General features: G+C 29.6%; 1 protein-coding gene across 1 annotated transcript in view; it reads left to right on the top strand.

The window, feature by feature from the left end:
* LOC112211589 (lachesin) overlaps nt 1-15,507 on the top strand; it is a gene marked incomplete at its 5' end in the record, with an annotated part of 81,234 nt that overhangs the window by 62,389 nt on the left and 3,338 nt on the right. Inside the window, 3 exon segments of the mRNA XM_067053561.1 lie at nt 1,068-1,199; nt 1,921-2,040; nt 12,542-12,712. Coding sequence (XP_066909662.1) covers nt 1,068-1,199; nt 1,921-2,040; nt 12,542-12,712 — 423 coding nt within the window.

The following is a 15,507-nucleotide window of genomic DNA, read 5'->3' as shown; positions in this document are numbered from 1 at the left end:
CTTGAGGAACACCGGCGGACTGAGAAAAGAGAGATGAGTAGGCTAGGTTATGATTTACTTTTAAGGTTCTATCAGTGAGGTAGGAGCGGATTATAAATAAATAAAATTTTAAAAAATACTTCTTAGCAATTGATGAAGAAACAACTTATTCGACCAAAGAACGGGTTCAAATTATTTGTTTTATTTTAAGTGTTTCGACTAGCAGGATCAATTGCACTGAATTTACAAATTGACTAAGTTAGTAAAATACAATTTACAAAGTTAGAAAATTACAATACTCAATTATGTATCCACTTATACACACTGGACTTACATTTAGACCGTATGAGATATATACACTATATATATTTATAAGTTTTAAAGATTGATTAAGTTTTGCTGTCGATGCGGGATCTTCTTTCAACATCTCCTGTAAATCTGAAGAGGATCGGTGTGAGTCGTGATCTATACATTCGACGAGAATGTACCTAAAGTGAGATCGTTTCCGCAGTAGCGACACATTGATGCACATTCTTTTTTCATAAGATGGCCGTGGGTAAGTAAGTCGAGCATGGCCTAACCCGAGTCTGGTTAGAACTACATTTCACTCCGTCTGCTGCACCATCCTTAAAAATTAATTAAACATTAAGGATTAAAACTAACATCATGTAATGTAGTATAAAGAATTATATTTTGGATCAAATGAAACCAGTTGTGATTCGCTGGATGAAACACACGTAATTAAAATTCATTTAAATTTTCATTTCTCCAAATTAATTGTAAACGTGAAAATCCAGCTATTTTGACACATATAGTAATAGTACTTAATCACTTTTACTACTTACCAAACGATATATAGTACTTCTCCGAGAAAAAGTACCAACAAAAAAATTATTGCGAAAGTAATTTTATTTGTTCATGACTTAAAAAGGAAAATTTTATATAATCACTGGAGAAACAATTAAATTCCCTACAAAACAAAAGAAATCTGTCTAAATCGGACCATTCCTAGTACAGACACGGTGTATTTGCCCATGTTGAGTATACGACATTTCAACTACACTAAATGATCACTTTTTATTCCACAGTTGTTCATGTATATACGGGAGAAGTTCTGGAACTTTCTAACGTTCATAGAAGTGACATGGGATCTTATCTGTGCATAGCGTCAAATGGAATACCACCATCCGTCAGTAAGAGATACATCGTTCAAGTAAACTGTGAGTATTTGGACAGTTCTAAACTGTTTATTGAAAATAATTACTTAATTAGTTATAATAAATACAATAAGTTACATCTAATATAGATAAAAGAATACTCATTTTTTTTAAAAAATTTAATTTCAAAACTCCAGCAAGTGTATTCCAGGCTAAGTAAAACTAAACTTGATAAAAATTCGTATCAATCAATCTAAATTTTTTATAGACAGCATGTCCGTAATTGAAAATACACTAAGTTTAATTTAATTTTAGATTGAACTATGCTTTAAGAAGAGTTCTTCAGAAATGTTTGTAACTTTCAAATGGTTTATATTTTTCATAAATATTTTCATTATTTATTTTGTAAAAAATCATTATTTTTGTTTTTATCACAAAGGTTTCAGACCTCTTTATATTTTGTAGAAATGAGAGAGAGTAAAAAGTATTCAAAATTAAATTAAATTCATTGAAAACCATTGAAGATTACACAGTTTTGTGATTAATAGAGAAAGTTAGGTAATTGAGTACGCACTCAAAAGCATTCTCCAGGAAACACAATTCTGCCACGCCAAGTTTCACCCCTGAATTTGGGAAATTGTAAGAGAGTTGTTGAGTTTTGGATTATCTGTATTCGCATTTTTTAAAACTATGTACTATTTATATAATGATCAAATTTTTTAAATGAGTACTATAATATATAACAAAACAATATTTAGTTATAAAAACTTCATTCCATTTTCAGTTCATCCAAAGGTCGTGGTATCAAATCAACTTGTAGCAGCACCCATTGGCTCCGATGTTCTCTTGCATTGCTACGTCGAATCTTGGCCAAAGGCAATGCATTCTTGGACAAGGGAAAATGGTAAGTGGTTAAATCAATGTTAATATTTTATTCGATATATAAAATTAAATGATCAATTCAGAGACCGTGTTTGGTGGGCGGCCTAAAATTCTACACCTAGGAGGATCGGAAGTTTACTATTATTTAATGGTGGACTGACGAAATACACCTCGGCCTTCTCAATCTGCTTGGAATTGGTTAGAAACCTGTTGGATGATTCATCCTTTCCTCTTTTGTTTGAGTACATTATGTTGAATAGACCAACAATAATTAATCTATTGCAATAACAACTAAAGCTTTTAAACCTGTATATTTAAAGCAATTATTTTTGAATCATAGCTCCCAGAATTGGTCTAAATATTTGCAGTTCTATGAATATCAGTTCTATAGGTATCCACGCCGACTTCTTATAACTAAGTTATTATAAATTAGTTATAACTAATTTTATAATACGAGTAATAGAGAGATTTTGAGAATTGTGGCCCCTGTACGTAACAATGCTGTATGGAAATTCTGGAAAATTCTGAGCTTATAAATCTCATTATTACGGATGTATGACATCGTACACACTGACGTTACTGGAACAATATATTGGAGAAGGTGAAGGAAGGAACAAAATTGTAAATTTACAAATTATTTTGAAATATATTAATTTTTCCCACTATGATATGTTTTTATATTTTTTTAAGTGAAATAAATATATATTCAAAAATTATTTATTGATTATCAAGTTGTGATTTTAATGTGGAAAAATCTGAAGCGTTGTAATTTGAAAATGACATTGTGATTTTGATCAAGAGATCTTTTTAGGAAGATATAATTCACCTGAATAATTTTAAAATAACCAGAATTCCTCTAGTTCTATATAAAGTATGAAGTATTTTAATTTTTATAAAAGGAAGATGGTCCCGGATTGGTCAAAATAACTCAATTATTTATAAATAAATTTAATGCGAGCTAACGTTTCGCCCTACTTTGCAGGGCTTCATAAGGCCTAAAAAAGATACAAACAAGTAAAATAACCTAAGTATGAGAGTATATAACATGAAATGAAAGTAAACTAAGGTATGGTTAAAAATTATTAAAAATATATGAAATTTATAGGAAATAAAAATAAGATGTACAGTGAAAAGTATAAATGAGCTAGAATCACTTATTTCATTATCTAATAGTATTAGATAACGAAAAAAAGGAAATGATAACAAATAAAAGATATATTAAAGGGTAATACACCCACACAAAAAAAAGAATACGAAAATGAGGAAAATAAAGCTCACGAAAATGAGGGAAATAATGCACACGAAAAAGAGTGAAATAAGAATAAAATAAAGCTCAAGAAAAAGAAAAGAAAAAAAAGTTTTTCTTAACTTAGTTTTTTTTACTTAACTTTCTTCATTATTTTTCTTAGTTTTCCTTTCTTCTTTCTTCCTTTTTCTTGACCTTTATTTATCATAAATTCCCTTATTTTCGTAGTTTACTATGTACTGTATTTTTATACTTTTCTTTTATGTATTTTTTATTTGTTATTATTTGCGTTTTCATATTTTTTTTTGTAGTTCTTGTTTATTATACTGATCATTTTTATTTTTTTAATTTACTTTTTTCATAATTATATAAACTTTCACATATTTTAAATCATTTTTAACCACTCCTTAGTTTAATTATATTTCATGTTATATATTCTCTTACTTTGTTACATTATTTTAGTATGTGTTTTTTTTTTCTTTTTTAGCCCTCAAGTCCTTCAAAGTGGGGCGAAAGGTTGGCTCACAATAAATAGTTTTTTACTGTTTGAATTATTCTGATCCCACCCGGACCATCTTTTTATATATTACTTACTGTTAATCAAAGATCTTACATTACTTTAATTTTTTTAAATCCTTTTAAACTTACACACTAAATAATCCAAAAAAAAGTAATCTCTGTATTGATTTTTTTTAAAATGAACTGATTTTTAATTTGTGAATATTTCTAAAATAACAATTTTAATTTTTTACCTTTTTCCCAAGATCCAATATTTTCGTTTTACACAACATACAGTTTTTTTTTGTATTGGTGAAAATTAACTAAAATTTGTCGGAACTAATATTATCTAGGTTGATGACTATTACTTAATATTATATAAACTTAATTTTGTTATATCTGCGCAAGTAAAAATATTTATTGACTACCACTATGTTGCTGGTCATAATTCTCAACTTAATGAAAGCATTCCAGAATTGAAGAAGAACAATACAGAGTATTATCTCTTCCGTGGCATTAGTCAGATCTGAGATACTACAGGAGTAGATCTTTCATCCTATGCTTTTTCAGTAACCTTAGCATGACACTAGTAGCTTGTAGGCATTGGTTTCTGATTGCTAAAATGTAAAAGTCAATAAGCTATAATAAATTGCTACTGTAAAATGTTTTAACGTTTTGAGTTGAAAAATTGAAACAGTCTGTATAAGTGTATTTCGCAATACCGACAGCTTTGAAAAGGCTCGAATTACAAAAATTAAGTTTTATTTAACTTGGATTGCGTTCTTAGATGTATTATCATATTAATATAGTTTAACAGAGCTCTGGATTAATTATTTGCTTTCATATAGTGACACAAAAGGAAAAAGACTGTCATTGGAACAATCAAAACACGATCAATTAAAAAAAATATTTTTTTATTTATAATCTTAAAAACTTTCTTGAGACTGTTAAATTTTTTAAAAATAAACAATTTAATTTCTATCCATTTTAGTCTCAAAACATTTAATTTTGGTTTTTTTGGTGAATATTGAATAATTAGATATTGAGGTTTTGACCTGGGCAGAATAGCCTGCATGTAGTTAGAGTTTTTAAATTATATAATTCCAAAATTGTATTAAGTAGATTGTCCCTGAGTATGGCCGGATTGGCCGAAACGTCGGACTTATAAGAAAAATAAAATGTGTTGAGACTAAAATGGATAGAAATTAAATTATTTATTTAAAAAAAATATTTTTTGATTCTGTCAAATTGGGAGAGTCCACCAGGAAAAAATCATTTCAATACAAAATGGTCAAGAATCGTATAACATTTAAAAAAGATCCCACAGATACACGTAACACCTTTAAGGATGTCATAATGAAAATCATGACAAAAATTAATAAAATATTTGTAACAAAATGGAACCAATTTCCATAAAAATGTTGATAATAATTTCGACAGTGGCCTCCTTCATTAAATTTACCACATAAGTGTTTTTTGCTCCCGGTCTCTAACAAGTAGATACTTGAAAATTGGAATATAAATTTCGTTTAAAGTTGGACAACCAAATAATATTATATATTTAACGTGTGCTAGCACTAACTAAAACCATGAAATTGTTAAAGGAAGATAGAGAACTTAAAGAAGAAAAAACTTAAAGAAGTGTGCAGATCGATTTACAAACATCCCTTTACACTTTCCCTAGCTGAGGAAGCAGTAGTTACTAGGCTGTGCGTGAGACTTTTTCTCACACGTCTTAATTAGTACTCTTGAACGCACTTATTAAAGTGTGGTGGCAATTAACGTCTTCAGCGGCAATAGTTGACGTTAGCAAAGAGATTGTTTGAAATGGGTTTGCCACTGTCGAAATTATTAACAACATATTTGTTTCTCTTGTATATTTCTTTTAAATCTATTTTTATTTATAATTCATTTAATGTTTTATTATTTTACATTTGTTTTAGTGGCAAACCCATCTGAAACCTCTCGCCATATGATCAATTAATGATAATTAACAATGACAAACTAGATGTTTTTTTTCGTTGTAAAAACATCGTTCATAATAATAATAATTATGAATGTTTTATTATATATGCCAAGTGTAAATATTCTTGTGTGTTGACAAATAAAGAACGTAACTAAAGAGTCATCTTTATCGTTACAACAGGAACACGCAGTATTAAAGTATAAAAAATAATTATTTTAATACAATAACAAACTAGTTTTAAAAATTTTAAAAAACAAACATAATTATAAAATAGTAATAAACATAAAATGATATTTGGAGACAGACAAAGTTATAAAAAGAATTTTAAAAAACAGATATATCATATTATAAGAACATAACACTAATATTTAAAAAAAATGCTGTCTGAAGAAATCTCTTGTGCACAACTGGTGCAAGTGAACACAGTTTGACTGGGACATATCGGTCTTTTACACTGGTGGCAATTCTTTTTTGTTTTTTTATTCGCTCTCCTGGAATAGAATGCACAAAACCCCTCCGTAATAGTGGGTGGCGCAGTGACGAAGTGAAAACATGGAAAGACAAATTTTTGTTATAAGGATCACCCTAATATATACTTACAGTATCGAAATACAATCATAGTAAATAATTCAGTTCCTGCCTCTTCAAACCTACGTTTCCCTAGTTCTGCTAATTTTTTCCTCGAGAAAAAAAAAAATTTTAATGGATTAAATTCACTTGGCGAACGTGAGAAAAATCCTCACAATTGAATATTTTTATTGAAGCCTCAGTCACGCTCGAGATAAGATCTCATGAGAAGGGAATATTATCAGGGAAAGAGGACTGGACGCTTACCCAGAGCTGCTTGAGTGCTGGGGGAGGGGTGAGATATAGAAGGAAGAGACTGTGAACTGCAAATTCCAAGAAGATGGGAAACAGTCTCCTTCTAGCAGCACCCAGACACGAAAAATGATTATCGTGAGAGAAATTCTCACGCAGCGACCAATGACGGGTTAATAGAAGATAAAGCTGTGCATTTCAATGAACCCTTGAAGATCTCAAGTCTGTCTTAGAAATGATCGTAAATATGGCCCTAAGATTGTCTCATACCTCCACCGTTCGACATTAAAAATATGGAGTTAATTGCCTTATCAAGCTTTCAGTTGTGAACAAAAAGATGGGGCGCCCATGTGTGACAGATTATATCCACAATCTTAGTTTTACAAGCTTAGGTACGCTTAACCTCAAGATTTGATGAAAAACAGATTATTTTAAAACATTAAATACAGTTAACATTTTATAGCTCTAAACTCAATAAGTCGATATACTTCATATTTCAAAATCAAACTAGATCACTGACACATTTAAAATAAAACTTAACTCGAAAGCTAGACTTAATAACTGTAAATAAAAATAACGATTGGAAAAACTCTTACAATTCATGAGTCAATTTGGATGGTCGGAAAATTCTACAATTCTCGGATTTCACGAATTTTTTAATTAGGTTATGACTACGTTTTTGTATTGGTTGGTTATTGGATGTGTTCTGGGTGGATGTCTGGCAGTCATAGTTTATCTTGTAAGCTTCTTATCCTTTTGAACTGTGTAAATGAAGTCGAGCATTTGATCCTTTCAGAATGAAAGGAAAGCTAAACATCAGTAATGTAGGTTGTACATGTCAAAAGTTCATAGAGATAGTATTAAATAACCCATAAATTAAACCTTCGTTCTAGAATTTTTAGCTGAAACTTTATAAATTAATTACCTAGTTATATAGTGTCTTCATAAATATATATTTGTGATATGTCAAATCAAAAATAAACTGCTGAAGTTAACAAGGTTTAAAACAATGTATTTACACCAAATCGATGGAATTATAAAATATACAATCTTAAACAAGAGTTGATTATTGAATCCAAAGATTGAGGAAAATATTTACTTAATTAAAACACAGAGAGCACAACTATTCATCTATTGGCAGTTCTAAAACAATGTAAACTGAAAACAAACGAGTGGAAGCAGCACAAGCGCTCTTTGATTTGTGCCCATAAACCAACACCCGACGAGCCAGGTGCAAATTCAGGCCAACTTGTACCAGCCAATCAAAGTAGCCCATCCACAAGCTTGCGCATGCGCGTGTTTGCCATTGTTTGGCAAACGCGTAGACACCTTTATACCTTTCTAATAGAAAACTGGACAACTCCAAGTCGATCTTCAGTAAATCGATAATTTTAATAACTCTAAAATTTGATAACTCAACAAACAAGAAGAAATTTCATGCTGAGTTTAGTTTTTAAATTATACCTTTTAGAGATGTTATTCGGTATTAGACCATGAATATATATATATATATATATATATATATTTAAATCAGTAAACTAATATATTTTCCTAACCGGGTCAATATTGAAATTCCGTCATCACTTACAGACACAATGATATGCGTTAAGGTTAAATGTAAATAAGAAACTGCGAGATTTTCAGGAAGAGAGGAATGAGATTAGGTTATCGGAGAAACGGTGGCGGGAGATTGTAAGAGGTTGATATCGGGGAGTTGCCCAATTCTGGCCAGCTTAATTTTATTGTCACTCTTGTCGAGTTAGACCAGCTTCGATTAAATTAGCAAGATAAGGTCTCCCCTTCTGGAAACTCCTCCTGCTCATTCCACCAATACAATGCTAAGTCCCGATTTAAACTATGCACTAATAAGATAATCCACTTTTTCTACAATTAGCTTTCGAAAATTTCATTTTTTTCGTAGGAAAATTAAGCTAAATGAGATTAAAAAAATAATAAATTGTATTATATGTAGATTAATTACCGCAAGTGTAGAAGGTGGTCAGGGTTGAGATCAAGAAAAACAATTAGGAAATGAGAAAAGGAATAAGGTGTAAAGGAAGAATAAAAAAAAGCTCTGAAGACCTCAATGTGGGTCAAAAAGTTGCCCATTAATAAATAGTGGAGGCTAATTCTTAATTAAAACCCCGATCTTCATTTTAATTATTTTCTTCAAATAATTAGTTCCATATACAAACAAAATTTAGTCGCTTAGGACGAAAGTTTTCATAGCAATTTATTTATGAAAAAGGAGGGGAAAGGGCCGGGAATTTAAATATTGTCAACAATTTTGACCGAATTTTCCACCATACCGGGATGCCTGGAGGTACATAATATCCCCAGCCGAAAGGGTGATCTGTTGCCCTCCTTAAAAAGTTTTAAAACATTTACGTATCTACTTAGTATTTATTTGCTAATTTGAACAGAGATCATAAACTCTTTGAGTGAAATATTTTAACACGGTATTCACATCCTGATATAGATTTAGGGATGCGGCTGGAACACTCCTCTTTGCCTCCACTGACTTTCAGTACCTGTGACGCTATTGAGAGGGAAGCACTGGGATCTTCCGAAGTTCTGCTTCATTTTTCTCAAGTAGGAGGAGATTGGGTACAAATCTTCCCAGAGAGTTTAGGAGTTCCCCAGGGTCAATACTTTACTTTTAAGTTTAATTTTTTGTTTGTATTAATTACTTTGTTATCATTGAGTTTATATACATATTTCTGAGTTTTCTAAGGACCAGTCAATAATACATCTGATATCAGGGTATATCTAAATGTTTTCTATCATATTTCTGCTAGAATATTGTGGGATCTAAACAATTTAAATACTGATTCTCTTGTTCTATTATCGTCTCTAAGGGTTCATATGCCAGAGTTTATTCTAAAATAATTGAGGTGTGATGTGAAGAATGGGCATTTCTGAAAAAGTGGCAAAATATCAAATTTGTATATCAATACTGATACATTGGTGGCATTTATTTTGTGATGAGGTAGGGATGAATGATCTTGTTTGTCGTATCCTTAGTCTAGGCAGTACGACCTCCTTTCTACATCTATGGCTGGAGGTACTCCAGGACTTCACTTCGTCTTTCATCCCCAATAGATTGACAAAAATAACTTAGTATGAAATACCAAAATACTTAAATTAATTCCTAGAATATGACCGGAATCTCTTAAATGTCCTTAACAAGTAAATTTTGAAAGAAGTCATTGGTTTAAATAAAGACTATCTACATGCAAATAAAATATAATACATATCATATCAACAGTTTAAAAAAAATACATCAACTAAAGATAATACATCCTGAGTATTGGGTAGGTGTTTAGATCTCTAGCAGTGATGAACTGTTCTAGTATCGTAGATGTCAGTGTATATGCTCCTTAAGGGATAAAATTGCTCCACTGAACTTTCGTGTTACTGAGTGTGGCACACCAATGATTCCGAAAGGCGCAAAGGGTTGGGAGGGAAATATTAAAAGTTTAAATTCCGATTCCTTGTTGCAATCTTCAGTTGAAAGTAATCTTAGGACTTTTTATATTTTTCTTTCTCCTCCTGTTATCTGATATACAACTTTTATTACTAGATTGCTTTTTCACGGAGTTCAAAGGTAAGTGTGATCATGCGACAGTCTCGTCTACAAGAAAACAGTAAATCTATCCTTCTGACAATTCAACTAAATGTATAAATGATAGAAATTTATGATTGAATACAATAAGCAACAATTGTCACCATAGAGAAACAACAAACCATAAACATGCAAGTTATAAGTTATATATATTACAGGGTAATAAGGAGAGATGACTTTCTGCATAAGCGTCTGCACGTATATCTGTGAATAGTATGACAGTACTCCCACGACAGCAAATGTCTTATGTTATATGTTAATAAGAATCATAATAATGTATCATTATACATCTGTAATCAAATGAGGTTCTTGTTGCTGAGGGAGTTGAGGCGTCACCTTACCAACCTAAATGTTGACACCACGGAATGAAAACTCGACTTTCGCACTCTGGTTATAACAGGTTAGGGAGTTAACCATCTTGTTTATCAGAAATTACCAGTTATGAGATAAAAAAAAAAAAAAAAATCTGCAATAAAATGATCCTTAACATTCTCATTGCTTAAGAAATACTGAGTACATAAATTTTGTGAATGCAACATTTATATTTAAAAAGTCCATTCAGGCTTAAAATGGTCATAAATTAAATTTTCAATAGATGAAATCAAAAAGATACTTCCGTAAATGGCTCATAAAGAAGACACCGTCCTCTTAAATTAAGTAGCAGCTTTCCGAAACCTTTTTAAACAACTTCTAATGAACGAGAAAACGTGGCCTGAATAAAACATGATCTTGTAAAATGTGGATCTCTAGTTTGACCTAAAGACTTTTTTTGCGATAATGGCAGGGAAACCATTATACCTAATTAGGTTTTTATCAGTAAATCACTGTGAACTGCTGTTTTATACGTTTTAGGTTTAGCAAAGGCTGTCTCCTGTTTTGTAATAGAACAACTTGACTTATAAAATTTAAATTGGTAATAAATAAATATTTGGCCCCTTTTATATATATATATATATATATATATATATATATATATATACGTGTGTGTGGCGATCAAGAAGGATTACATACAGAAATAACGAAAAATTTAATAGAAAATTGAGGAAAAACTCGTGATTCCTTGCAGACACCTGCAAGAGATCCTAGACTGAACAATTTACCCAATTATTTATGTGCTTTAAGAAGGGAAAAAAACGGTTCCTTTTATTTATTTTAATGCCAAATATAATTTATAAATAAATGTCTCATTATTTTTTTTTATTTATTGAAATTTACAATTTTATAAAAAAAAAAAAAGTGATAAACAAAGATCATCTATTCAAAGTAATTCTACCCCAAAATATATCTTTTTTTAATATATTTATTTAACACCAGATCGGCCTATTTTTGGCTAGGTGGGCCTTACATGGTTAATGTAAGAGGTACATTTTATTTATTTTTTTTTAACAATTGATTATGGGGGCATAATCTCATACAAAAGACACCCCTAACTATTTACCATGTTATAAATAAAACGAAAAATTAAGATAAAATAAATAGATTGAAAAACAATTCTTAACAAGAAATAAAAGTAAAGTTAGTAACAAAAACATTGACATTTATGGATTTAACAAATAATTGACTTCTAATGGGAAAAAAAAGAAATTAAGATAAAATAAAATTTTAGAATGATATTAACAGAACTGATAAATATAGAATTTATGGCAGGAGATAAATATATCAGGAGACATGATAATCTTGGGAAGGAACCACTCAATGTTGGTACTTAAATCAATGCTTTAAATTAGAAAATCCCTAGGCCAACTTCATTTCATACGCCTCGGAGTATTATCAGTGATTGTTAAGGATGAGAAATTAAGAACCAATCGGTTCAGGTGGATAAGGATGGATAGATAATGATGAATCCTAATGGTAAATTCAATGACAATATTGGTAGTAATAATACATTTTTTTATGTTATCAATCCCATAAAATAAGAAATAACCTAATAAATACAATTAATAAACTTTATTTTCTGTGAATAATTCCTAATATAAAGTAGATTCTATGATTATTCCTTGTCCTATCTCATTTGATTATTTTTTCATTTCTAAACCCCATGCCTGTGTAGATTTTTATATTGGGGGAGGAGGTAATGAGAAATGGGGAAATCAATCTCTTTTGATGATTGAATTTGATGCATTTTAAGAGAGGACTCAGAAAAGGAAATATGACAGATTAAGATGAGCAAAACGGTCCTTTTTTTTTTTTTTTTTTTTAACGATGTTAATAGTTGGCCATTGTGGATATTGTCGTGGATAATAGTTATTATTATGTAATTCTTTCACCTTTTTACTGATTAATTTTGTTATTTTCCACATATAATGAGTGTTTATTTTCATATTATATTTTTTTTAAATGTTTAAATATATTTCTACCGTTCATTTCAGGCATTAAATTGATGAACATCCCCAAGTACCATATGGAAGAGTACCACATCAACGAGTATTCACTTAATATGAATTTAACAATCAAAGATCTTGAAAAACATGATTTTGGAGGATATAACTGTTCCAGTGTAAATGCTCTCGGAAAAGCTGAAAGCACCGTCAGATTAACAGGTTATTACATATGTTTTATTTTTAGATATTAATTTGCATTATAATTCATTATAAGTATTGTTTCATGTATGCTTCTCATATTTACTAACATTTTTGCCACAAATACCATTTTTTGAAACTAAAATAGAGCTCTTCCTTTATGAAATAAACATTTAAACATTCCATAATATCAATGATTTATAATACCTCAAGATTAAGGGCTGTCAATCCTCAAAATTTGTTAATTATTTTATTGGATTCCCTCTTCAAGAAAAAAAAATTATGTTTCTAAAATGATTTATTTTATTTTGACAAATCAATTTTTTCATAAATCAATTTGACATACATATTTTATGTTTGATATTTTGATTCATTTCATACCTCCACATTTAATTTATTTATCTGCTTTGTTAAAATATAATTAATGAGGTGTAGATAGTTGACCGTAGATTAATGATTAGAGAAGTTTGTCGAGGAGGTGTGGTCGGCAAAGAACAACATAAGTAAACAAAACAATATTTATTTATTTTATACCGACGTTTCGACCTGACGTTTACGTCTTCATCAGGGCTATAGAACAAAAGAGATAACAACAACATTTAGAGAAACATAAAATTGAAAAGGAATAGTATACAAACAAATTTTGAATTATACAAAATATTGAATTGAATCACAAATGATAAAAAATAGATAACTAGTAATTGAATAGTAAAAATAATTGATTGATAATCGTGGAATGAGATGGTAGTAGATTGAAAACAGTGAAAGATGAAATATAATATCATGTAGGTAAGAAGATATGTATAATATAAGATATGCAAGTAGTGTCTAAAAAACTGAAAAAATAAATAAATAAATTGAATCTACAAATTGAACAATATGACAGAAAATGAAATATAGTGAGTGACTTATATCTGAATTACAGTGAGTATTAACTTATATACCTATACCTAAAAATATAAATATATATAAGCGTGTGTGTATGTGTGTGTATATATATATACACACATGATGTATGAAGACATATATATATATATATATATATATAAATTGGAAAAAGGTAGAATATGGAGAATGAGAAAAGAATAATGTAAGAAATATGAGAACAAGAAAGGAGACTCACATTATGGCGTAGAAGGTAGGCCTAAAACTGATTGATTTTTAGAAAGTCTCACCAAAGAGGGCGATGGACAGACAAAGGATTCGCTAGAAACATAATACTTGTTTTTTCAGTTTTAGACGCTACTTGTATATCTTATATTATACATATATTCTTACCTACATGATATTATATTTCATCTTTCACTATTTTCAATTTACTACCATCTAATTCCACGATTATCATTCAATTTTTTTTACTATTCAATTATCAGTTATCAATTTTTTATCATTTGTGATTCAATTCAATATTTTGTATAATTCCAAATTTGTTTGTATACTATTCCTTTTCAATTTTATCTTTCTCTAAATGTTGTTGTTATCTCTTTTATTCTATAGCCCTGATGAAGACCTGCAACTCAGGTCGAAATGTCGGCATAAAATAAGTAAATATTGTTTTGTTTATTTATGTTGTTCTTTGCTCACCGTACCCCCCAACAAACTTCTCAAATCATTAAAATGTAATTAACGTGACTGCAGCAAGATTCAATCATAAATGATTTTAGAAATGCTGAATTAAAAAGTTTTGTATATTGTATTGTACTATGTTAATTTGTTATAATTTAGTCATAGTTAAATTATTAAAACGCATATTTGCTTCCAATTTAACTATAAATTCAATGACTTAGTATTGTAAATGACTGTCAATATTTTCAATTTGAGCAGAAAGTGGTGCAATAATCTATAATGTGATATTCTTATTTTGAATATCTCTAAATATTTTATCGGTGAAATCCATTAGTCATAAATTTAAAAAGCTTTGAAAATCTTAATGTATCATTGAAAATTTAAACATGTTCAAGTTCACATTAAAGCATAAAATATTTTTTCAGAATTGGATTTATATAATATCTTTTTCTTGTAGATGTTACAAATGGTATTCAAAATGAAAATGCTATACATACTGCGTTGATGTCAATTAATTTACTATTGAATAGCATTGGTTGACCCTCTCAGAACAAACCTTTTATTTATACTATAGGAGCAGCTTTAATGATATTACTCTGAATAATATTGCACTTTAATATATTTTTTATACACTTTCTTTAAGCAAATCCAAAAAAGAACCTTAAAATGTTTCAAAATCTCCAAGATTTAATTAACAAGTAAGGTTCTTGGTAGCCTTACCCTATACACTCAGCAATTGTGATATAGTTTTATCCCATAACAATTATATTTTTAAAAAATACCTTATAAAGTGTGAAACCTTTGTTAACAACATGGCTACCTCTTGGTCTATACTATAACAACCTAGAGCTCTACTAATCCCTATGGGCTGACATGACCCATCCTACCAGCTAACAAGTAAACTACTACTGTCATCAGGCAAATGCTGTTTACAAATATTTGTCATATTTCTTATATATACTTTAATTTCTCACACCTGACTACAATTTTATATATTGTAATATACTTAAATGTGTTGTTTGAATGAATAAAGATTACAATAAAATCTTTTAATCGAATAAAAGCCAACGTCTTACAGGTAGCATCTCTCAATAGCATTTAATAGCCCAGAGAGTTGACTAAGAACAAATGGACAGACATTTATCTGCCATAAGGCAAAGGAAGATTTATTGTAATTGTATATATATCCTTAGTTGTAAGTCTATATATTTGTAATGTATTAAATAAATAAAAATTTTAGGAGGTAAGAA

Source organism: Halyomorpha halys, unplaced genomic scaffold, assembly GCF_000696795.3.
Source record: "Halyomorpha halys isolate HHAL.00 unplaced genomic scaffold, Hhal_1.1 Scaffold1618.1, whole genome shotgun sequence".
NCBI classification, from domain to species: domain Eukaryota; kingdom Metazoa; phylum Arthropoda; class Insecta; order Hemiptera; family Pentatomidae; genus Halyomorpha; species Halyomorpha halys.
This window is presented reverse-complemented; position numbering and strand designations above follow the sequence as displayed.